This window comes from Cyprinodon tularosa, unplaced genomic scaffold (genome assembly GCF_016077235.1).
Source record: "Cyprinodon tularosa strain WSP-4 unplaced genomic scaffold, ASM1607723v1 ctg2, whole genome shotgun sequence".
NCBI classification, from domain to species: domain Eukaryota; kingdom Metazoa; phylum Chordata; class Actinopteri; order Cyprinodontiformes; family Cyprinodontidae; genus Cyprinodon; species Cyprinodon tularosa.
In genome coordinates, this window is record NW_024038733.1 from 1,855,717 (window position 1) to 1,881,600 (window position 25,884).

The following is a 25,884-nucleotide window of genomic DNA, read 5'->3' on the forward strand; positions in this document are numbered from 1 at the left end:
TCAGTTCTTCCATTCAGTTCATTCCATCCATCCATTCGGTTCATCCATTCAGTTCAACCCTTCCATCCATTCAGTTCATCCCTTCCTTCCATCTATCCAGCTCTTTCCATCCATCCAGTTAGTTCATCCAATCATTTCATCCATCCAGTTTATCCCTTCCATCCATCCATTCAGTTCATCCCTTTAGTTCATCCCTTCAGTTCTTCCACTCAGTTCATTCCATCCATCCATTCGGTTCATCCATTCGGTTCATCGTTCAGTTCATCCCTTCAGTTCATCCCTTCGGTTCATCCATTCGGTTCATCGTTCAGTTTATCATCCATTCAGTTCATCCCTTCAGTTCATCCATTCCGTTCATCCCTTCCATCCATCCATTCAGTTAATCCCTTCAGTTCATCCATTCCGTTCATCCCTTCCATCCATCCATTCAGTTCATCCCTTCAGTTCATCCATTCCGTTCATCCCTTCCATCCATCCATTCAGTTAATTCCTTCCTTCCTTCCTTCCGTTCATCCCTTCCATCCATCCATTCAGTTAATTCCTTCCGTTCATCCCTTCCATCCATCCATTCAGTTAATTCCTTCCGTTCATCCCTTCCATCCATCCATTCAGTTAATTCCTTCCTTCCTTCCTTCCTTCCTTCCTTCCTTCCTTCCTTCCTTCCTTCCTTCCTTCCTTCCTTCTGTCTCTCTCATGAATAGGCTAAAAGGACTGATTTTGGAGGTTCGGAAAAGTGACTGTTAAAACCACTAAACAATCACAAAAAACTGGTAGTAGGCTTCATAATATGCAAAACATTTGATTCTGAAATTTTGTGTGGAAATCAGTTATTTCTTAAATGTGGTAATTGTATTCCCTTAGTGTGACATCTTTCCCCTAACTGACAGTGTGAACATTATCACAAAGGAACAAGGATGCAAATGCATTCAAACCTCAAAACAGCAACAGTCTTCATGCTTTCCAACAGTTGGATGGTTATAACAGTGAGAGAATTGATTAAACATGACATAATCATGGGAAACATCCTCGTTGTAATCCTGCAGCTGTGAAAGCTGAACCAGTGTAAGTTTTGCATGTGCATGCATTTGCTTAAGTCGTGAACAAGGGAAGAAAAGGCAAACCACCTCTAACTGTTGCAGACAGCGAAGGAGGAATACAATGCAAGCTGCTGGCGTTAACCACGACGACACCTGCAGGGCTGCATGTGTGTTGGTATGTCTGCTTGCTGGGGGCAGGGTGAAACTCCACTGTTATGTGTGAGTGGGTGTTTCTATCTGTGAATGTGTGTGTGTGTGTGTGTGTGTATATATATATATATATATATATATATATATATATATATATATATTACTCCTCTGGTTTTCCCTTTCTTTACATTATTATGCTGACACTTTTAAAATGGAAAAACTAGTTTTACATGAATGTAACTGTGTTTCTGCAAATGAAAATAATTTGCAAATTAAGCACAGACTGTCTGTCTGTGAAATGTGTCCTTGCTGTGTAACCAAATGTTTGAAGTGATGCACACATTTTGTATGCAGAGGAAGCAGATCTTTTTCCCTTTTGTAGCTTTCTATATTATTTGCTTTGGGTTGATATTTATCAGCGGATTTAGATTTAGCCTTTATCTATTAACTCATTTTGATTAAATGTTTACCACTTCAAATATTTATGTAGCATAAACACACCCACACAGGCACATTTTACAGAGGGGGGGGAGGTCAGATTCTAAATGAGGAAGTACTCTGTGACTCTGACCTTTGTGTGTTTTGTGCGTGCATTCATACACACCATGAAGTAAAGGGCAAACAGCAGTATTGGCAGACAGGTGGGAGGTAGAAGGTAGCTCTGTGTGTGTTATTGTGTAGATCCATGCGCTGTAGAAGAGATCTTTTTTTCCCTTTTAATAGTTGTATTTCGGTTCAGCTTAATGGAGTGTTTGGTCGCTGTCAATCCGCCGGTGAATGGAGCTGCCTGAGCTGACCTTGCTGTTTGCGCCAAAGTCTGCACAGGAAACTTCAGTGATGGAGCCTAAACTGTTGCTGTTCTCAGATTTGACAAGTTCTTGTTGCGGTTGTCATTAAAAAAAAAGAGTGATAGAGAAGGGGGGGGGGCATCTCTATCTGCTGGAGGAATTCCGGCCTGTCAGCTATTTTTGTTCCTGTCTTGCTTTCACTATTTTGTGAAAGGAGACGTAAAAAGGAAGGAAGAGAGCGAACGACACCGAAGGGGGAAGAGACAGACGTATACTTGTGTAAACTCCTTGGCCGAGCAACAGTTGTTTTCAGGAGCAGCTGAGAAGTAAGTGTTTACCTGCTTTTGGTTGTAATAAGATAAGGAAGGGGCGAAGTGGAGGTAGGAGGAGGTCAGGGTGCAGCAAAGTTTTGAGAAGGGGAGGGTTTATTGGTGTTATGAGAATGCGATAGGATGAAGCATGATATAGATGCGATGGTTTTGATAATCGATGGAAAGATTGGAGGTCTAGTTACTTTCTGAGAGCAAACGTTCAAAAAGATAGAAAGTCATCAGTAAATAACGTGCACAAGGAGTAAGGAAGTAGCTAAAAATATTTTTATCAGATTAGGGGTTTAAAAAAGAAAATACTTATTTTATTGAGACTAAGTGTTGCATAGGTACAAGTGACTTCTTCTCTGTTGTCTCAGAAAAAGTGAGGAGACGCCATGGTTCGGTGAGTCAAAGCCTCTGCCGGACTATGTACCGCTCAGTTAGTCATCTCTGGTCGTGTCTCTTTGTGTTTGCTTGATATGAACTTCTCTGTTTCCATTCCTCCTTGTCTTGTCTTACGCCAGCCGTTCACTCATTCTTCTCTGTTCCTCTATCATGTGATTTCTCAAGCCCTGTGTGTTAAAAGATCTGCTTTCGACAAGGTAACGTGTCAGAAAGAAAAAATGCAAAGTTAGATCTTTTATTAGACGTCTATATCCTCAACATTCATGTTCTTTTGTCATCGCATGTCCCTGCTCTGTTTCTGTTAACATTTATCTGTGTTAGACTGTTAAAATAATATCTGCAATACTGTTGCTGTCCAGGTGCTTAAATGCAGACGTTTTTATACTTTGCTGTTATAAAGCAGGATAATTTGGCATTTTTACTTGAAAACCATCTTAGAGGGACCAATATCTGCTAAAAATTATCAAATTATTTATCGGAGTGTCAGGTGGCTGAGTTTTAAAATGTTACCTAATTCAAATTTAAGAGGGTGATTTGATTCAATTTGGCTAAGAAAAAAAACTTTAAACCAATATTTTGATAAATAGAAGCAATGAGCTGCATTACACTCCGATGTCCACGACCATGGGGTGTGGTTATGAAGTTTTGTGGAATTACCTTTTTTATATCTTTCATATTTTGATTTAGGCAGGGGTAATAAAACAGGCCCATTTTTTTCTACAGTAATCGCCATTTCGTCTAGAGGTGATGCTGGTTTGGATCGTTTATCTAAATAGAGAATAAAGGAGCAAAACAACATCTAAATAAAACAATTTCCGCTTCTAAAATTGTTGATTCCATTTTTAGCTTTGTTTTGCCTTTAAACTGAGCTTAACCTGCCTGTTAGACTCTTGTTTAGTTATCTCTCAGCAGGATCCTGCGGTGAATCTGTACAAATATACCTCTGAGTCTTCTCTGTTTAAAAATTAACACGCCTCTGCTTATCAAATCTTAACTTTTTATACGGTTCATAGTGCATTTGTCTGCATTTATACTGCATGTGATCCAGGTGGTTCCACAGAGACATCTCTGGTCGGGAGGCCGAGGACATCCTGAAGTCTCGGGGCATCCATGGCAGCTTTTTGGCTCGGCCCAGCAAGAAAAATGTTGGTGACTTCTCCCTTTCAGTGAGGTAATAACTGGACTTACTGTCTTCTGCTTACGTTAAATGTTACCGTACTCAATATAATACAACTTAAGATTACTGATAAAAATATTCATACGAGGTAATTTTATAATATTTCTACAGTCTGAACATAAACCATTCCGTGGGAATTTCACTACAGATATCTAGAAGGGGAAATAATTACACATAAATCTGATGTTTGCATATCAGACTACAAGAGACACCTTTGCTCTTTAGACTCAAATGATTTTATATCTGAACCTTCTCTGATCGTAAAATCAACTTCTGTTTTAGAGCATGTCTTCTAAGAGGTAAGGCATTAATGTGCCTTCATCAGCTTCAGAGAAGGCATTTCCTCTGTAGGAGTTCTCACACATCAGTTTAATGGAAACCGATTGAGCATTTACATTCATCAACAAAAAGTTATCAAAACTGACGGATTTATGAGGGGATTGTCTGTTGCATTAACTGTTTTTTTTTTCTATTGTTCTTTTCGAGAATATTGTTGACGGTTTATTTCCGTTCGCCCGCAATGGTTAAACTGAGTAATTTTATCGAGGAACATCAGCTCAAGTATCCACCATATAGTAATTCATGCAACAGATTGCCTCTCATATAAAACCAAGATTTTTGCATAGTCAAGAGTTTGTAGTAGTTGGCTGGGATTATTCATGAACAGAAGTTTACTCCAACTGAACTGAATGGAATGGGTAGCTTAGCCTTTTAGACACCCTGGTCATGGTTCATAATGAATTATTGCTCCTCAGATGTTAGCTCATTATTATTAAATGCAAAGAATATGGCAGACTGTTCTCATGAATATAAGTCAAGAAAAACCTTTTGACAGTTTATTCTGTTTAATTTCCTTCAGGGTAAGCGATTCAATCACCCACATTCGCATCCAAAACACTGGAGACTACTACGACCTGTACGGTGGGGAGAAGTTTGCTACCCTATCAGAGCTGGTGGACTACTACACTGCTGAGAATGGCATCCTTCAGGACAAGGATGGGACGATTATCGAGCTCAAGTACCCGGTTAACTGCTCTGACCCCACCACAGAGAGGTCTGTACTCCCTCTCATCTGAACATTTCCTTACATGTTATCCTATATACAGCTAAAACAAGCATCCTCAAGAAATGACACTGACGCAGCCATGCTTTACCATGAGGTGGTTGCATTTATATAGTCCTACATCTGGGATCTAATTTTCCTCATACCATTACTTATAGCCAGTTAATATATACATTTCGTAAATGTTAGAAACTCTTGTAGAAAATAATTTGCTTTGCACGTTATACTCTGTCTTAAAATAGTAAAATTTTGTTGTTCATTTATTCTACTTTCGTTGCTCAAAACAGTCAGACTTACTTGTTGGTAGATTTTTAGGAGCTTTATTTTTTAACTGTTGAAATTTACCAGAGAACTTTGCCGGGGTAAATACAGAATATTCAGGGTTAATGGCCTGGTAAATTGTTCCAGCAGCAGCAGCAGTGAGTTTTTGTGTATCAGTCCTCTGAACATGGCCTGAACCCTCACTTTCATGTACGATGTGATGACATTTGGTTTGGTGGTGGAGTTAAAAATAACTCTGACCAGTTAGATTTCCTCTTGTCTCGGTCTATGTAACAAGGATGATAAACGTCATTTGTCCATTTATTACGTCTTCAATTAATCTTTTCCTGCGGGGAGAAATTTGAAGAGATTCAAGGTTTCCTAGCATCTTTGTTCATCATAGTGTGAGTCAGTGATCTTACACCCAGCTTTTTGAAGCTGCTGAGGTTTTTCAACATCTAGCTCAGTTTGATAGTATAGCTGAAACACAGCTATGTCTTACTCTGATACAGCAAAATCTCAATGCATAGGACTGTTATAGCCACAATAAAAATTATTTGCTATCCAAATAAAAAGGTGAAACTCGTGGTCTAGATTTTGGATTATACTTTTCTCCTCTCTTCCTCCAAATGAAATGCAAGAGCGGCTTAAAATAAGCAATATAACATTTGTAGCCCATCTGAATACATCTGTGGGTTGTCCCTCTTGAAACACAGTCCATGCCACGTGATTCTCCTCCACTGGCCTTTGTGTCAAAAGTCTTCCATGCATCTTTTTCTACCTCACTTTTTCCTTCAACCCAACTTCCCACATCAGTCCTCTGAAACTAAATATTTCACTACTGAAAATCATTTTATTTGTCTGATGTTGTTCTATGAGAAACTGAATGTTCGTTTATTAGCTGTAAACCATAAAACTGAACAGAAATAAACGCTTAAATATATCACATTTAGACTGTTTTGTCCTCTAAAAAGTTTTAAATTGCATCTCAGGAAATAAAACAGAAACTTAATTTTGCAACACGTTGAGAAAGTTTTCTGCTGATACTTGTGTGAAGTTTCATTGTACTGGTCACATTTCTCTGGGGTTATTTTTCACTTAGACCTGATTTTTTTTAGACTTCAGTTGATAGTCCAGTAAGATTCCTTCTCAAAAAACATCATCATTAATACTGAAAGTTTGGTGTGAGGTGATGTTAAACATTTTTTTAGGGATCAGGAGAATCAGAACTGGTTAAAGCAACTTAAGAAACAACAAATCCCATCACAAGAACACTAAGAGTTGGTTAAAAATTTTTAAGAGAAAATATGCACGGCACTAATTTGTGCATTTTGGAAAACTATTTCAGTCTGCCTATTTAAGTGTAAGTGATGATTTAGTTTTAAGTGTTCATATTTAATGTCACAAAAATGGTTATTACTTTCTGTGAATGCTGCAGCATAATATACAGGTGCTGGTCATAAAATTAGAATATCATGAAAAAGTAGATTGATTTCAGTAATTCCATTTAAAAAGTGAAACTTGTATATTATATTCATACATTACATACAAACTCATATATTTCAGATGTTTATTTTGTTTAATTTTGATGATTACAAATGACAACAAATGAAAATCTCAAATTCATCATATCAGAAAATTAGAATATTGTGAAAAGGTTCAAAATTGATGGCCCCTGGTGCCACACTCTAATCAGCTAATTAACTCAAACCACCTGCAAAAGCCTTTAAATGGTCTTTCAGTCTAGTTCTATAGGCTACACAATCATGGGGAAGACTGCTGACTTGACAGTTGTCCAAAAGACGACCATCGACACCTTGCACAAGGAGGGCAAGACACAAAAGGTCATCGCTAAAGAGGCTGGCTGTTCACAGAGCTCAGTGTCCAAGCACATTAATAGAGAGGCGAAGGGAAGGAAAAGATGTGGTCGAAAAAAGTGTACAAGCAAGAGAGATAACCGCACCCTGGAGAGGATTGTGAAACAAAACCCATTCAAAAATGTGGGGGAGATTCACAAAGAGTGGACTGCAGCTGGAGTGAGTGCTTCAAGAACCACCACACACAGACGTATGAAAGACATGGGTTTCTGCTGTCGCATTCCTTGTGTCAAGCCACTCTTGAACCACAGACAGCGTCAGAAGCGTCTTGCCTGGGCTAAAGAGAAACAGGACTGGACTGCTGGTGAGTGGTCCAAAGTCATGTTCTCTGATGAAAGTAAATTTTGCATTTCCTTTGGAAATCAAGGTCCCAGAGTCTGGAGGAAAAGAAGAGAGGCACTTCATCCACGTTGCTTGAAGTCCAGTGTAAAGTTTCCACAGTCAGTGATGGTTTGGGGTGCCATGTCATCTGCTGGTGTTGGTCCATTGTGTTTTCTGAGGTCCAGGGTCAACGCAGCCACATACCAGGAAGTTTTAGAGCACTTCATGCTTCCTGCAGCTGACCAACTTTTTGGAGATGCAGATTTCATTTTCCAACAGGACTTGGCACCTGCACACAGTGCCAAAGCTACCAGTACCTGGTTGAAGGACCATGGTATCCCTGTTCTTAATTGGCCAGCAAACTCTCCTGACCTTAACCCCATAGAAAATCTATGGGGTATTGTGAAGAAGAAGATGCAATACACCAGACCCAACAATTCAGAAGAGCTAAAAGCCACTATTAGAGCAACCTGGGCTATCATAACACCTGAGCAGTGCCACAGACTGATCGACTCCATGCCACGCCGCATTGCTGCAGTAATACAGGCCAAAGGAGGCCCAACTAAATACTGAGTGCTGTACATGCTCATACTTTTCATGTTCATACTTTTCAGTTGGCCAACATTTCTATAAATCCTTTGTTTTTATTGGTCTTCAGTAATATTCTAATTTTCTGATATGATGAATTTGAGATTTTCATTTGTTGTCATTTGTAATCATCAAAATTAAACAAAATAAACATCTGAAATATATGAGTTTGTATGTAATGTATGAATATAATATACAAGTTTCACTTTCTAAATGGAATTACTGAAATCAATCTACTTTTTCATGATATTCTAATTTTATGACCAGCACCTGTATTTCTCAATATTAATTTGGAATAAAAGCAACTATACTAGAAAATTGCCTTCTGAAAGAAACATTGGGATATTTCTATTGGCTTTTTTTATGCAAGCTAAGCAAAGTAAATATAAGGGATTGTGAAAAATAGATTAAAAAACACACACTACTTAAAATCCAGGAATTTTAGATAAAGTATTCAATTTATAAAGTTTGTTTTCATTTATGAGGTGAAATGTTTAGTAAAATCCTTATGACTCAAAAAGGCATGTCTAATGTGTAAAACAAGGTAAAAAAAAAAACGTATTCATAATAGAATGAAGTATTAATAAAACTTTAGAAAAAAAAAAACATATTTGACATAGAAATTTTAAATTGCGGGTCTCCAAACAGTTTATTTGCAATAGTTGTGTTTTAATGCAAACAACAAAAATACATGATACCACTGTAAAACCTGGATGAAGTCTCTTGTATTCTGTCTTTGGAGACATTTAAGGGAGATAACTTTTAACCTTAAAAGCACAAAAATAAAATTAGGCCTCCTTCAACGGATGAAGCTATTTGCACCTGCATTACTTGTGTCAGTAATTTAATCAGCAGTGTTCAAAAGGATGTTAAATTGAACTAATTAAAACGTATACTTCTCGCAAGTCACAACGTATAAATTCAGCTCCTTAGCTGTTGCTAAATATAGTCTTTAGATGATGCAGATCATCTGTTTGCATGCATGTTATATAATTCAGCAGTAGCTCCACAGTAAAAAAAATGATTTGGATTCCTTCTAAATTAAAAATCTTAATTAATATTTTTGTTTTTATGCTTATGTTGCTCATGGCGTTGCAGCTTGAAGTGTGGATTTTCCTCCAAGTTGAAAAATTTAAGCTTCTCTGCACGCTAATAAAGTGATGACCTGCAGAGCTTTGTCCACCGCAGCTCTGCACCAAAGACAGAATTTTCTGCTACATTTTGTCAGGCTGAACCTCAAGTTGGTAGCTGTACCCTTTAACCCCCCCCCCCCCCCCCCCCCCCCATCCTTCTCTCTCTCTCTCTCTCTGTGACAGTTGTTTAACTTCCCTTTTGTTTCTGCGGTTGGAAACTTTAAGTTTTGACACTTTTGAAAGCAATGGCCAGACCCTGCTTGCTTGCCTTCCTCTATTGCACACTCCATCTTGTTCTTGGTTACTTTTTATCTTCCTCATCAAGCACAGACACCGTTTCAGCACAGTGTGACTGCATGCATCTCATCTGGTTGCCTCGTTATGCACTTGTCCTGCTATCAGTTCCTAGAAAAAGTTGCTACCTGATTGAGAAAGATTTAACTTTGTCCACTAACATGAAAGATCTTTATCAAGCTAGTTTGCAGCTTTTGCAAAATGCTACAAAAACCCTTTTTTTCCTTTAGTATTGCATGCCCTTCACTTCATCTGAAAGGATTATTCAATCCAAGGCTTGCACATAATTAATTAAAAAACAAGAAGCAGCTTAATTTACTGCAAAAGGTAGAAAAGGGGTGTGGTATTAGTGGATGTAACACATCGAATGGGGGTAGGCTATAAATACTCTGTCCTGTTCAGCCACGAAATCTGTCATCAGAAATTTTCCGACCGCAACGCAGGAAGTTTAGAAAAAGAAAACGAGAACTGTGCCTAAAATTAAGTCAGACTTAAGCTGCATTTGTAAGTTAACGTACAAATAAGTACGCAGCACAGCAGTGGACAAAAATAAATCCAATCTGGTTATAGCACCGCCACCTGCATTTTTTTTATTTAGTTTGGATTTCCTTTTATAAATTAATTAATGAACGCATTAGATTTACAGTGCTGCAGCTGTCGCTTCCCTGATCTCATAATGCAATGAGCCACATCGCTGCAGAGCCTTAAAAGGACCGATTGCTGACCCTTGACTGTATCACACTACAGTCAGTGTCTACTGCTTGTCACCCTGTACCAAGTTTGTGGGAGTCCAGGAGAATGTCAACTTGGTTTCTTAGTTGGCAAGTTCAGGGGGGAAAAAAATCCAAAACCTTTTCTTCCAGAAAGTATGCAGAATAAAAATATGTGGAAGAGTCAGAGCGTGCATTAGATTTATATGTCCATGGAGAAGCTTAACCTTAAGCTTAACCCCCCCAAAAAATTGGTCTGCATTCTGCATCTCCTGTCCGAAAACAAACGGGGGAAAAAAAAAATCACTTTTACTGTTGAAGTTGTGAGATATTATACAACACTCTATATCAGTGCTAGCTTTACCCTGCCTGCAAATTAAAATCTACAAACATGAAGTTATCTGTTCTCATGTTATGCTTCAGTAAACCATTTATCAGTTTTAGGGTTTTTGTAAATTAATGACTAACTAATGTAACATTTTTTTTTATTTCTAAAATTACTCAAATCTAACCCCAAGTGCATAAAACAACAAGCTGCAGATTGGCATTACTATACAGAGATGTAGTTGGAATAAAATACACTTACTTTTCTTTTTTTACCATGGTGGAGGATTTATTACATTACTAAATAAGAAATTAGCCAAATCCTCTTGTTTATTAAATGAGCCAGAAAGATGTTAAAGTCAATTTCTTTTAAAATAAAGGAAAAAATCTTATTAGAGACATTATTAATTTCCTCATGACAGTTAAATCATATTATTGATTATATTACTAGTTACTATCATTTGAAATGTTAAATTATATTTAAATATTAAAGAAAAAATGTTTAACAGAACATTAGACAGATTTTTAAAACTTGCATTTTCACCAACAGTTCAAGGCTATTGGATATTCATTTTGACTATATGCAATTTAACTGACAAAAGGAATTTTATCTTAATTATTTTTGTTTGTTTTCTGTTGTGTGCTGTCCTGGCATTGTAAGCTGGTTGCTAGCCTGGGCAGTTTTGCTCTACACAAGAGAATAACTTGTTTTAATCTAAAAAAGTGACCAACATGTTTGAAAAGTGAACTCTTCGTGTATAAAAGCTCATAAAGCTGAAGGGATATAGCGGGAAATGGACCACAACTTAGAATTATTAGGAAGTGAAGGACCCAAATAAGGCAGACAAAGTGCAGACAAAGACAAAGTGCAGGGGGTTTGTCATGCAGAAGTTCGGACCTGAGCACTCAAATACAGCATCTGTTCTCCGATCATGTTTGAAAGCTTATGTCTGTGTGGACTTTTGGTGCAATGGAGGAAATTGTTGACACTGCTGCAAAAATATGTTTAGTAGAGCAGAATTTTAGGTGATCTTTTCACTGGGGTTATATTTGATTCATGATTTTTCATCAGTGATTTCTTTTGAAGATCAGAGAGGCTGAGTGCATAAATGTCATCGTGTGTCATTGAGCTGCTTTCGTATTATAGGGCATCTCGGAGGAAAATGAATGTAGGTTATTAGCTGAAAGGACAGAGGACGATGGAAAAAAAGGTTTGAGCCTCTGAAATGGAAAATATTTTTAAGCAACTTTAAATGAGGTCAGGACTCCGCAGGCTGTTGTAACGTTTTGCTGCATGAATTTGGGCTGGTTGTGTGAATGTTAATAAATGTTGAATGTTTAGGTAAACCTTAAATATCACAAGTCGATCAGCATGTTAGGATAGTTTTTTTGAAGGAGACATTTGTTTCAGATTTTTCATTTTTTTATGATCAGTGCATCATTGTACAAAGAACTAGATATCATGTATTTTAGGTTGTGCATGTGCCGTTTTCATCATTATTCTACTTTATCTTGCTGTCACATGAAGATCTTAGATAAAATCTTAGGCAACTCGGTCCTATTATGACTTATTGAGAGTCCGTTTGTTGATATTTCCCGTTTTACATAAATAAAGTTCTCTTATTCCACTTAAACTGCTTATAAGTCAATTTATACATTGAAAGTTTGTGCTTAGTTCCAGTCTTTTTTTGTCTGTTAAATTTGCCTCCTGTAAACATGAGTTTTTAAAATTGTTTAATGATGAAAGCCACAAGTTTTCATCATTAAACTGTAGGGAGTTGCAGTCGTTGGCTCAGAGCCTTTCTATATGAATCCTCATTGTGCTTCTGTCTCTCTCCCCTTTAGGTGGTACCACGGTCACCTTTCTGGCCCAAATGCAGAAAAGCTGCTCAGCAACAAGGGCGAGCCGGGGACCTTTCTGGTCAGGGAGTCGCTGTCCAAACCTGGGGACTTTGTCCTCTCTGTTTTGACAGATGAAATAAACAAAAATGGAGTAAAGAGGGTCTCCCACATCAAGATAATGTGCCAGGTGGGGCTTTGTTAATCTTTTTAGATATATCTTTTTTAATAAAGAGAAATAGGAGGTCTCTAATCAGGCTGAAATCGTGTAACAGCGTTGTGGGTTATTCCCAAAGTTGTGCAGTGAAGTTTAAAATAAAGTCTCATTTCCCTGTATTATGCAATAACAGAGTTTTTCTAAAGTGTCACTGTCAGGTGTTCGCCATCTGTTTTCTGTGGGTCCTAAAGCATTTAAAAATAATTTATTTTTAAAGTTACAAGGAATATTAAGCAGTTTCCTAGTTTCATAAGGCGATGAAGTCTCTCTAAGCAGCTTTTTACCTTCTAGCCTGTGAGGAGGAGTCTGTGGCTAAAGCTCTTTCCTTACTTGCTCAGTAATCATGGTTATTGCATATTTATTTTTAGCTCAATGAATGCACTATTCAGCCATTATTTAAATGCACTGCATTGTTCCTCTGGTGGAAAAGATCTTTTAAGGCTCTTAAAGGTCTTTCTTGTAATAAGCTTTTAGCTCAGATGTAGTTTACCCTTTGCACTGTGCTCTAATCCTTTAGGTTTGCTTCTTTTAAAGGAAACACATGAGCACAAACATGTTACCAGTCATTAACAAAAGAAATATTTACACTTCTAACTCTACACCATTTTCTTATGCAGCAAACACAAAATGTAGTGTGTTTTATTTGGATTTTCTATGATAGAGCGACTCAAAGTAGAGCATAATCTTGACCTGGAAAAAACCAAAAGAATGTTTACGTGGCTTTTAACAAATAAAAATCTGGTAAGTTTGGTTTGCGATTTTACCCAGCTCACCCCAACACAGTCTCATATCCTTAGCTGCCTCTGGCAGGTTTTCTTCCAGACCTGTCCTGTTTTAAACTCAGAGGATTTTACCTTGAACTTAGACCATCTGAAGAAAAGCGTCACCACAGCCCAATGCTGCCACCGCTATGTTGCAGCATGTGATAAGCCATGTCATTTTTTTGTTTTTCAGACAGCAACTTGCATGTCAGATAATAAGAAACATTTTAACCTCTACTTAAACACGTTTGCTGTGTTCTCTCCATGGCCTATGGCAAACTGAAAATCAGATCTCCTATGGCTTTTTTTTGTTGTTCTACATCTTCTTAAAATCACTCAAATCTGAGAAGTAGCTGGAATAAAGTACACTAATGTATCCATGTATAACATGCATAAAGATTACAAATTTAATCAGGGCATACTTAACTTTTTTTTACCATGAAGGAGGATTTATTACATTACTTAATAAAAAAATTAGCCAACTCCTGTTTTTTTTGTTAGATGAGCCAGAAAGATGGTAAATTCAATTTCTTTTGAAATATAGAAAAATTCTTAGTAGAGACATCACTGTTTTAAATCGGTTAAATCATATTATTGATTATATTACTAATTTTTTCTTAAATGGTAAATTATATTTAAATATTAGAGAAAAAATGTTTAACAGAACATTAGACAGATTTTTACAACTTGAATTTTCCCCAACATATCACGGCTATAGGATATTTATTTTGATTGTTTGCAATTTAAAGACTTTCCTGAAAAAATGAATCTTATTTATCTTATATGTGCTGTCCTGGCATTAAAAACTGGTTGCTTTGCTCCACACAAAAGAATAACTTGTTTTTTAATCTAAAAAGTGACCAACATTTTTAAAAAGGGAACTGACCAGCTTTTCTCTTCCTGCCTACTTCTTAATGCCTCTCCATCCCAGTCTGTCAGTTTTGGTGGGCGGCCATGTCGTCATACTGTAGGTCTGCTGCTCATTTTAGACGTTAGGCCAGTAAATGCCCTTACAGAACAGCTGTGTTTATAATGCAATTTTTTTTTATCGGTGTACTGGAATGTAGTTGACTTCCAAAAGGGATTTACTGCACGTGATTTTAATTCAAAGGCTCCATGGTAGAGGGGGTTTGCAAGCAACTCTTGAGAAATATTGAACTGAAAGCAATGAATTTTCTCCACTCTCCACTACTTGTTTTCCCTCTATGACATAAAATATCCATTAAGTCCAACAAAGTTTGTTGTAATTAAAAACAAAAAAAGGAAAAGGAAGAAATCAAAGTTTTTGACCTATAGATTGACAATAACCCATTATATAGTTTATTTAATTGATATTCTTCAAGATGTTTATAGTATCATTTTTATATTCATCTTTGATGTTTTTTTCTTTAATGTCTGATCAAGTAGATTAGATGTGACATGTCAGCTGTTGTTGCTTGTTTTGCAGAATGATCGGTACACAATTGGAGGCTCAGATTTGTTTGACACGCTGACTGATCTGGTGGACCACTACAAGCGTAAAGGCATCGAGGAGATCTCTGGAACCTGGGTTCATCTCAGACAGGTCTGGTTCACTATTTAAACTGCACTGATCTGTGCAACTCAGCTCTGTGTGATGAGTTTAAAATTAACTTTCACATTTGCCTTTCGACTTTTCAGAGCTATGCTATTATGCTCTCATCAGCATTTCTTTGATCATGTCTCTTTTTTCATCTTTCTGCAGCCGTATTTCTCCACCAGGGTGAACGCAGCAGACATCGACAGCAGAGTAAGGCAGCTGGACATCACGGACAAGCCGCCTCAGGGCGAAGGGGAAAAGAGCAAGGCCGGATTTTGGGAAGAATTTGACGTAAGATTTAATCTGGCCTCAGTCACATTTATTTCAATGCTTAGGGTGCTTTGATTTTAACAGTTGAAAGAAAAGTGCATATCTTTCACACCTTTAGAAGCTTAAAAACCTTTAAACCAGTCATTCATGTTCTAAATTAACTGCATGGGTTAAGTAAATGAGAGCCCTGTTTCCCCAAACAGTTATAGGAAATGAACTTACTGCTGAATATTAAATGTTCATATTCTGACCAGCTGCAAATCCTAAACCTAATTCAGCAAGTGAAGCAGAAATTGTCAGTAAAACAAAGAAAACTCACGGTTGGGAAACTAGAATAAGGATGTTTGGGCTTACCAGCAACCACAACTCATTAGAATATTTATTAGTGATATTTCACAATGATTGTGAGGTTAGAATTTAAACGCAATAGTTGAATAACATTTCATTTTGAATAGTTGGTTTAAATGAATAACAATAAATGCAAAGTTTATCTTGTGACTTAAATATATATACTTGAGATAGTACGGGGTTTCTCTGATTTGCCCATACTTTGCTTTCCAGGAGATGGGCTTTTTTAAGGAGTCTGATAATAAACTCTGAAAGAATTATTTTTTCTTGACATTTTTGATGTGATTGCTGTTTAATCACTAAGACCACCTCTACATGTAACAGTTGACGAAACAGCTTGCCTTTAAATTTTATCTTTTTCGTACCCTTATTTTTAGTAGCCTGTCACAAACACCCAGAGATTGCTGCTGTTACCTTTGGGGCCAAAATGGAACAGTTTCTCCCAGAACTGTGATTATAACCAAATGAACAGTTGCTGCATGAGTTCAGGTCTTGTTCAGATCCTGTGTCGACAGTTTACAGAATTTTTTCAAGTTTCCTAAGATCCACTCTTTCAGGTTTTGTTTGCCTGCGACAGGGGATTGAGCTTCACACTTCTTCTTTTGTCTTTTCTTGTTAAATTTCCTCTTTTTTTAACCCTGCACACCATGCTGAAGTATTTTTTCTGCAGCATTTCAAGACAAATGTCTCAGAACTAAAAGGGCCTATGACTATTTTACCTTTTCAGACAAACACCAAAGCTGGATTGAGAGATTTGAGCAGAAATATAAAACATAATTAGACCACAAAAGCTGATTTGGGTTTAATTTGTTTACTTTTATGGACAAGTCAAAGTTCTGTCAACATTCACCCTTTATATTTGAACAATTTGCTTCACGTTTGTCATGAACCTGCTTTTGTGTCTAAAACTGTCTGTTTGGTGCCCTCCTCATGTTTAACAGATGTACTGCTTCTGATTTGGGATCAGTATTGGTTTTGGCTTCAAAGATATTGTTACATCACCCAGAAAAAACTTACATGAATAGCTTTTCTGCTGCGGGTGATTAAAGCAGCTTATTTTTACATGCTTCCACAGCAAGTTGGAGTGAGTCTTGATACAAACTGTAGTTTTTAAGGAACTGATTTTTCGGTGGCATCACAAATTTTTTTTAACCAACCTAACCTCCTAACTTTTACTGAAACATATATTGAAGTAGCTGCCGGTTAATAATCACAGAGTGCTGTGTCTCTCTTTCTCCATGTAGCTACTCTCTACGCAGTGAAATGCGAACCCAAATAATATTATGTCCCAAAGCGACAGATCCGACGATATTTCACCAAGAGGTGGGACTCGAGAGCAGCGGGAGAGCCAACCCAGTTACTGTTGGCTAAAGCAAATCAGCGAAAAGGGGGAAAAAAATTGGAAATTATTGGTGGAGACTGTCCCCTCCATGCCCAAAGTTGGTGGGGACATGTCCACACCAGTCCTGCAGAAAGTTACGCCAGTGACCTATTGTGACTCAAGGGTCTACTATTGCTTATTATCTGCTAAACCTAACCCCACATGAGCCATACCTAAACCTAATGTCACAAAACCACCCAAATATAATGAAGTCTATGGTAAAAAGCATGAAATCCCCCCTTACCATTTTTTTTAGTTCTTTCTATCTAGAATATGATACGTACGTATTGCTTTTTGCTCTGTTAAGGAAATTAAGATTAAATTCTTAGTGTTATTTTTATTTTATTTTTTTTTTGTTATGATTATGCAACCTAATGATTAGGTAATATAATTCGATATTCATTCCAGTTTTGTGACTCAAATATCTTCCTCTGATTGCAGACTCTTCAGAAGCAGGAGGCAAAGGTGAAAAAGAGCAGAGAAGAAGGCCAAAGACCCGAAAATAAGAGCAAAAACAGATACAAGAACATTCTTCCATGTGAGTTTGATTGTGCCATTAAAGCCCACACTTTCTGCTTCAAACTGTCACCAAATACACCGTTTCCTCACTCCATCTCTTGTTTTCTCTTTAAAGTTAATGACACCCGAGTCCTCCTTAAGAACGCTGATCCCAATGTGGTCGGCTCAGATTACATAAATGCCAACTATGTGAAAGTAAGTCCAGAAAAGACCTGAGCCTTGTAGCAGGACTGACAGCACAATGCATGTTGGTTTGTCTGTGCACTGATTCTCTAATGCTTCTTTACAGAACAAACTCTGGGAGTCTAAAGAAAATAAAATGTACATCGCCACTCAGGGTTGCCTAGCAACAACTGTGAATGATTTCTGGCAAATGGTGTGGCAGGAGGAGACGCGTGTGATCGTAATGACGACAAGAGAGGTTGAAAAGGGCCGGGTAGGTGTCCAGACATCAACCACTATTCAAGAACATCACCAAAAATAATAATAAAAAAAACAAACTTAATTGTGTTTTAGGCTTTTGTAATTAACTTTAAGACTACTTGAAAATTCCAGGTTCCATGGTCAGACTATTCTTTTAAAGAGAATCGGCAGTGCAGCGCTCTGAAGAACTATAAGAAGCCCCTTTACCCTGTATCCCAAAATAAAATCAGTTTTCAAGAGCCATACTGTTATTAAACAGAGAATCCATGTTGGAAATTAGATCTTAGTATAAATAAGATTATTGTGAGAAGGCCTCAGAGGTTTATATAACTTTTGGAAGAAAGCAGCACTGTTAAAATAGTGCATAGGAAGCCCTGCTTTCAGCTTCAGGTGCACAGCAAACATGTCGAAGAACATGCTCTGCTCTGAAGAAGCTGACATTTATTGTTTTAGTCCCTACGTGCAAAATGTCTCAAACAAACCCAATGTTGATCTCAATGCACCAGAGTAAAGTGGTGCATTAGATTTAATCTCTTAATTGATCCACTTTAGTGAAACAACTTGGATTTGAAGAGTTCTTAAGTTCTCTTCATTCATAGTGGCAGTAGCTTCATGCTTGGGAATGTTAAGGGATGGAGAAGTTGATCAGAGTTGATAGAAAAATGGATGGGTCTAAAAGCTACGGTAGTCGTGGAGGTGGGGCACAAGATGAGTGAGAAAGTTTACGACTCTAATGTCGAAGTTAATGGTGAGTGTTTTATCAAGCTGGAAATATGTAGACATGAAGAATCAGAGTTGGTTGTTGCATAAAAGCCCAACAGCATAAACTGAAGTTTGTGGTTTCTATGTGACCAAGAAGTTCTACAATGGTTAATCATTTTTCAATCCATGAGTAAAAAACAGGAATATCCTAAAGTATGAAAAGTTCTGTCAAGAGATTCTAGGATGACTGTGTGCTCCAAATATGCAGGACAAAGCAAAAAAAGAAACAACAACACTCAAAACTGAACTTTTTTATTGATCTGCAGAATAAATGTGTGCCGTACTGGCCTGATCCTCAAAGGCAGGATTCCCAGGATTATGGTGATTACAAAGTTTTCTTTGAAGATGAGAGGCAAGCTACAGATTACAAAGTCCGAGTTTTGAAGATTGCTCCTGTGGACCAGGTAATGTTCAAACCTCTGACATTGCCATTGATTACCTTTATGCACATTAATATGAACAAATTTGTTTTTAATATTCTGAGTCCCTTTTTTTTTTTAATCCTCAGCCCAAACTTTCCCGTGAAATTTGGCACTATCAGTACCTCAGCTGGCCTGACCACGGCGTCCCTGAGGAGCCAGGCGGAGTACTCAGCTTCCTCACACAAGTCAATGCTAAACAGGCTGAATACCCTGATGCTGGTCCCATGATCATCCATTGCAGGTAAACCCTGAACTAGAATGGTGCTATGCATGGCGTCATGGTGTGTTTGCTGTTTCAAAGCGCATGCTTCATAATCCTGTATTAAATGGTAATACTTGATGACTGCAGCTTTAACTCTTGAGGTTAGTTTTCTGTGGAATTTAAGGCCTCGTTTATTACTCATTTCACAAAAACAGAACAAAATGTTTATTAAAAATATTACCGGTAATTGAAAAAGGGGCTCCAAAGTATGAGGGAAAAAATACCCAATATTGCTTAAAGTTTAGTTATATCAAAGAACATAAAAAGTTGGTTGCATCTTTCTGCTGTGTGTTCATATCAAACATATACACCAGTTAATGTGTATTTTATCCTGCTATAAAAAGTATTTCCATAGTAGCATTTAAACAGACTGTTAACTATAGTAAAAATTTCAATAAACTGTGAATCACTATATTTAAAATCATGTTGTTATTATTAACAAAGCTATTAAAAACAATACTCTTACGCCGTTTTATTTAAAAAAAGATGTGATAATGACTTTTTATTCTTGTCAGCATGTTCTCGCAGAACTAACATTACTTAACCTCCATATTAACACAGTGTGAAATGGAATATTTTCTGTTTCAACTTTAATGTTATTTATAAGTGACTTCTTATCAGCAACTGATATATCACATATCCCTAAAACTGTTTATTGGTATTAAATGTTAGGCTTTTCACAGGTTTTCCATGCAACCTTGAAAACAAGAATGTATTAACACCTGTCTCCATATTTAAAGCTTGAAATGTCGACTATAAGGTCACCATGAAATTGTTTCCTATATGCTTTACAAATGGGCTAAAAATGAGGCCTCTGGAGAGTTGGATGAAACTAAATCCAACATGTATTCCAGTTTGGTTTTGGTTTTCATAGCCTGTATTCGAGCTCATTAAGGTATTATTTAAATGCTGATATTTGTGACATCAAAAGGCCATTCGACATGTTATCAGACTGGTGTTTGCTGGCTTTTCAGCTCCGTCCATGTTTCATTGTTTTCTCCTGTCAATGTTTGCAGTGCTGGAATCGGTCGGACGGGTACCATCGTTGTGATTGATATGATCCTGGATACCATTGATCGTCTAGGTAAAAAAAGAAACGGAATCATTTTGTCTTTACAGATTTTTTTTTATTCTAACTTCCTTCCTGGTTAACTTCTTGGCCTCACTGCAGGTCTAGACTGTGATATAGACATCCCAAAATACATACAGATGGTGCGGGAGCAGCGTTCTGGTATGGTCCAGACCGAGGCCCAGTATAAATTCATCTACCTGGCCATTTCCGAGTATATACAGACCACTAAAGTCAAGGACAGTGCCTCAAAGGTGAGAAAACTGAACCCCTCCATTCTTTGTGTTTTTATATAATATAAAAGCAGAGTTGGCTGGTTCAATGCCAGCAGAGTGTGACACAATCAGAGCACCTTGTTAAAGCTGAACATTGACCCACTGAGATGACACAATCTACCAGAAAGTCTTTAAACTTAAAGCACAGCCTCTCTGACCAATTCTGTGACAGACATGTGTGAAACACCACTGTTTGTTTGTTCCTCAGGAAACTGAGACCGAGTATGGAAATCTGCAGCTCAAACACCAGCCAGCCAGCAGGAAGGTGTCAAAGTGAGTGAAGCAAATGGCTTTAAGACATTCACATCAGTTCTCTAAATGTCACACTGCTGCCCTATCTTCTTTTAGATACATGACTGAGTGTGTTTAGACTGAGGCTTGTAGCTTTAAGGTTGAGCTGAGCTGCAAACCGAGGAGGAGGAGGGTAAACCTGCTGCAGCTGGACTTTGATATGGTCTTTTTTTCTTTTTGGAATCAACATGCAGCAGATTTCCATGCCAGAAATAGTGTTTGCAATCAAATCTGCATAAGATAATGACTCAATCTAAAATGTCTCCTTTTGTAAAATAGATCTATTTGATTGGAGAAAGAGAGGAAGATCATTTTTAAAATTTAACTGTGTTAGAAAGATACAGAAAGAGCTTTGTGATTTCTATGGACTTTCGTCAATAGGTCGTCTAGTCTGTGCACACAACACCAGAAATGTAAATTTAAACATGTGATGCTGATGATCTAGTAACCCATTTATTTCATTATGGAAGTATAAATACTGATCAGTTCATCATTTAGTTAAAGTACAAAGAGTATACATATAAGTATAGAATAAAATCAAACGGATAAAACCTTATTGTTTTTAGGTTGGGGAAATATAGGTGTCCCAGCAACAAGGTTGATCACAAATTAAAGCACACAGATTCACTCAAGGTTAGAAATATTAAAAATCGAAAAGCAAGGACTGATCTAACAATATATGACACTGAATCAATAGTTAGCCTTAGAATCATTAGCCAAATCCCTTGCTTTCAGCTTGTATCACCACAACTGATGGGCATTTAACTGGGAGGTGGAAGTTTCCCCCAAATCAAAACTCCAACTTCCACAAACACAGAACACATAAGTATGTGGAAATGTAAACAGGGGAAAGTAAGAGGTCACAGGCATCAGGAACATGTGTGTTGATCTTTGTAATTTGAGAAATGCTTTCAAGAAAATATATCTAACCACCTAAACTAACTTGCCTAGTTCTGTGAAAGCAGTGAGTAACTTGAAGGACCTATGCAATATCTATCTATCTATCTATCTATCTATCTATCTATCTATCTATCTATCTATCTATCTGTCTGTCTGTCTGTCTGTCTGTCTGTCTGTCTGTCTGTCTGTCTGTCTGTCTGTCTGTCTGTCTGTCTGTCTGTCTGTCTGTCTGTCTGTCTGTCTGTCTGTCTAATATTATGCTTTCACCTCTAAAAGTTAGAGTGGAATTACTAGAAGTTAGTAAGGAATTGAAATAATTACAAAATAAAATCCTAATATAAACCTGTATTTATCTTAATAACTCCCCTATAATCACATTTAAACTTGATGAATTGGGAACAAAATGCAGAACAAAAATTATAGTCAGACTGACTTAATTAGTTTTACTTTGTTTTCATCAAGACACCTGAGCTGCTTTGATGAGCTCCGATAGCTCAGTGTAAAAAAACAGCTGTTCTTTACTTCCAGTCTGTTCCTCTGCTTGGTTGGAAATGTGTCGAAGCTGTTTTTCAGTTGGTTCCTGGCAAAGCAAAATAGATCCCAGCCCTATTTTATTTTACTACCTAACAAAAAAAATTTCACATACCTCTTGCAATGCACTCGCGGACCACTAGGGGTATGCATACCCCCGGTTGGGAAATACTGAGTTAAAGAACAGAGTTACATTCTCAAGGAATTGCCCGTTGTATTATAGTTTAGAAAGATTAAAATCTGTACAAATGTTGATGCCAGGTTCCATTTCAAGCTAAAGATTTTAAAGAAAAAATACCATCAGTCCCATCATTTGACTCTTACCAAGCTGTTATGGATCATTCCCAACTGTAGCTGCAGTACTGCAGAATCAGACTATCTAAATTATTAAACTCTAATTTTTTATATCAATATAATCTTGATGGCTGCATCTAAAATGAAAAAAAGGTTTCTTATAACCAAAAAAAACTCTGATTCATGAGAAGCGTCGATTTTAAGCTAGTAAGCAGTATTGTGGTGCATGTAGGTGCAATGCAGGGAGTAGATTTTAGCAGGTTTTTCAGTCCTGATCTGGAGACATTTAGACATGATGCTTTAAATCAGAGCCTCCCACAATGTTGCTGCATGCATCGTATCGCACTAGTGTGACTGTTTTGTGTTAATATTATTTAGTCAGAAACTGCATGTTTTTCTCATATCAAACAAAAAATAGCACCCAGTCTGTACTTTTACTTCCCATTATCCTTGGCAGCTGTTGCTTTATCTGTGGGAACCAGAAGTTAAAGCAAACAGCCTTAGTTTACAGTCAGCCTAAACATCTAGGCCAGTTGGTGGGTAGTCAAGAACAAGCATCCTTGAACGGATTTGAATCTTGCAAGTAACGCCCTCATTATTTCATGCTAGATACACTTGCTGCGTATAAAAAAGGAAGTCAAAATAATCCCTTTGCCTTTTGTATTTATTGCACACTTAGAGTTCCTCACAACCCAGCATTAATTACAAGTTAATGACATTGGTAATATTTATGAACACAGGACTAAAATATTATTGTAATGATTCAGTTCTCTGTCCATGTAAAAGCAGCTTTCCTGGTTAAATAATCATGTTTATTTATTTTAGTTTCATTTTCTTTAAAATTATCTGTATGTTAATGTAAAAGTGTTATCAAACAAGTTCGGAAACATGATATTATTGAATGAAAAGTTTAAACCGGAACATTTGATTACCTGTTCTGAAGGAAGTCAGTCAAGTTCTGGTCACATGTTACCCAATATAGGTGCATCTATTTTTAAGTTAATTTGATCATTTCAGATATTCATTTGAACCATACTAACTTAAAGGTGGCTTGATTACCACCAATTGATATATGATATATGAATTGAATTTATATATTAATCAATTGACTGTATGATCTGGTTGAATTGTAAAGTGCCTTGATAAGACAGGTGTTGTGAATTGGCACTATATAAATAAACTGAATTGAATTGATTAGACAAGAAACTATTTCATATTTTACCAAAAATTGGTGTCTTTATATGATTGATTAATTCTGCATTTTTTATTATCTACACAGATTAAACATTTTGACATACAGGCTCATGCAGAGAGAAACAACCCAACTATATTACATTAATTTGCCCCTTAGCAAACTGCACCTTTTTAGTCTGTAACACAATTGGTGTTCTATCACCTAAAGAACGTCTCCAGGATTGAAGGACTAATGTCTCAGCAGGCCCTTGAAAAAAATATTTTTTATTCATCTTTAGTAGAATTAATTACTGTAGCTGTGTTTTCACAAGTCTATCTAAAACATCCTTTAGAAAGCTGCATTTGATTTAGAAAGCTGCTGCCCGCATCCTCATTAAAACTAAAAGTGGAGCACAGCACCCCAGTTTTAAGCACTTCCCAAATCTCAGAGAACATAGTTTGAAGTTCTTCTCCTAGTCTATCCAAAATATATCAGATGTTTTGTTAGGACCTTTCAGGTCTTCTGACTCACATCTACTCTGGAAAACCCAGAAACAAACATGGTAAAGAAGATTTTGGTTCTTATTCTCCAATAATCTGGAATTAACTCCCAGAAAACTTTAAAAGAGCTTTTTTTATTGAGATTAAACAACATTAGTTTAGGATTGTAGTCCAATTTTCTTTTATGATCAATCATTTTTTAAATGGTTTTATTAATTATCTTAATATGTTTAATTATTTTTAGGCACTAGTTTCAGGCCTTTATTTTTCTCATATTTTAAAGCATGCAGACACGAAATTGGATTAGGGAGTGGGGGGGGACAAGCAGCAAAATTCACAGAACCAGGACCCGAACCCATGAGCACCCAGTTGAGGACCAAATTCTGTACATAGGTCGTGCACTACCTCCAAGTCACTGCAATTTTGTTTTCCTAATAAATAAATAAATAAATAAATAAATAAATATATATATATATATATATATATATATATATATATATATATATATATATATATATATATATATATATATATATATATATATATATATATATATATATATATATATATATATATATATATATCTATACACTCACAGGCCACTTTATTAGGTACCCCATGCTAGTAACGGGTTGGACCCCCTTTTGCCTTCAGAACTGCCTCAATTCTTCGTGGCATAGATTCAACAAGGTGCTGGAAGAATTCCTCAGGGAGTTTGGTCCATATTGACATGATGGCATCACACAGTTGCCGCAGATTTGTCGGCTGCACATCCATGATGCGAATCTCCCGTTCCACCACATCCCAAAGATGCTCTATTGGATTGAGATCTGGTGACTGTGGAGGCCATTTGAGTACAGTGAACTCATTGTCATGTTCAAGAAACCAGTCTGAGATGATTCCAGCTTTATGAAATGGCGCATTATCCTGCTGAAAGTAGCCATCAGAAGTTGGGTACATTGTGATCATAAAGGGATGGACATGGTCAGCAACAATACTCAGGTAGGCTGTGGCGTTGCAACGATGCTCAATTGGTACCAAGGGGCCCAAAGAGTGCCAAGAAAATATTCCCCACACCATGACACCACCACCACCAGCCTGAACCGTTGATACAAGGCAGGATGGATCCATGCTTTAATGTTGTAGACGCCAAATTCTGACCCTACCATCCGAATGTCGCAGCAGAAATCGAGACTCATCAGACCAGGCAACGTTTTTCCAATCTTCTATTGTTCAATTTCGATGAGCTTGTGCAAATTGTAGCCTCAGTTTCCTGTTCTTAGCTGAAAGGAGTGGCACCCGGTGTGGTCTTCTGCTGCTGTAGCCCATCAGCCTCAAAGTTGGACGTACTGTGCGTTCAGAGATGCTCTTCTGCCCACCTTGGTTGTAACGGGTGGTTATTTGAGTCACTGTTGCCCTTCTATCAGCTCGAACCAGTCTGGCCATTCTCCTCTGACCTCTGGCATCAAAAAGGCATTTCCGCCCACAGAACTGCCGCTCACTGGATGTTTTTTCTTTTTCGGACCATTCTCTGTAAACCCTAGAGATGGTTGTGCGTGAAAATCCCAGTAGATCAGCAGTTTCTGAAATACTCAGACCAGCCCTTCTGGCACCAACAATCATGCCATGTTCAAAGTCACTCAAATCAC

The 25,884-nt window shown here is 37.3% G+C and overlaps 1 protein-coding gene across 2 annotated transcripts in view; it reads left to right on the top strand.

Moving 5' to 3' along the window:
• The window catches only part of ptpn6 (protein tyrosine phosphatase non-receptor type 6), a 31,135-nt gene that overhangs the window by 1,589 nt on the left and 3,662 nt on the right, over nucleotides 1-25,884 (top strand). The window contains exons 1-15 of one of the 2 annotated variants that reach the window (XM_038284354.1): nucleotides 1,778-2,301; nucleotides 2,664-2,689; nucleotides 3,740-3,862; nucleotides 4,728-4,922; nucleotides 12,285-12,468; nucleotides 14,704-14,820; nucleotides 14,980-15,105; nucleotides 17,255-17,351; nucleotides 17,448-17,527; nucleotides 17,622-17,768; nucleotides 18,784-18,921; nucleotides 19,026-19,180; nucleotides 20,218-20,285; nucleotides 20,373-20,524; nucleotides 20,754-20,818. In XM_038284354.1, coding sequence (XP_038140282.1) covers nucleotides 2,682-2,689; nucleotides 3,740-3,862; nucleotides 4,728-4,922; nucleotides 12,285-12,468; nucleotides 14,704-14,820; nucleotides 14,980-15,105; nucleotides 17,255-17,351; nucleotides 17,448-17,527; nucleotides 17,622-17,768; nucleotides 18,784-18,921; nucleotides 19,026-19,180; nucleotides 20,218-20,285; nucleotides 20,373-20,524; nucleotides 20,754-20,818 — 1,655 coding nt within the window. In that variant the 5' untranslated portion in view covers nucleotides 1,778-2,301; nucleotides 2,664-2,681. Of the gene's footprint in view, nucleotides 1-1,777; nucleotides 2,302-2,663; nucleotides 2,690-3,739; nucleotides 3,863-4,727; nucleotides 4,923-12,284; nucleotides 12,469-14,703; nucleotides 14,821-14,979; nucleotides 15,106-17,254; nucleotides 17,352-17,447; nucleotides 17,528-17,621; nucleotides 17,769-18,783; nucleotides 18,922-19,025; nucleotides 19,181-20,217; nucleotides 20,286-20,372; nucleotides 20,525-20,753; nucleotides 20,819-25,884 lie in introns of those variants that run through there. The other variant, XM_038284352.1, reaches the window with a different exon arrangement.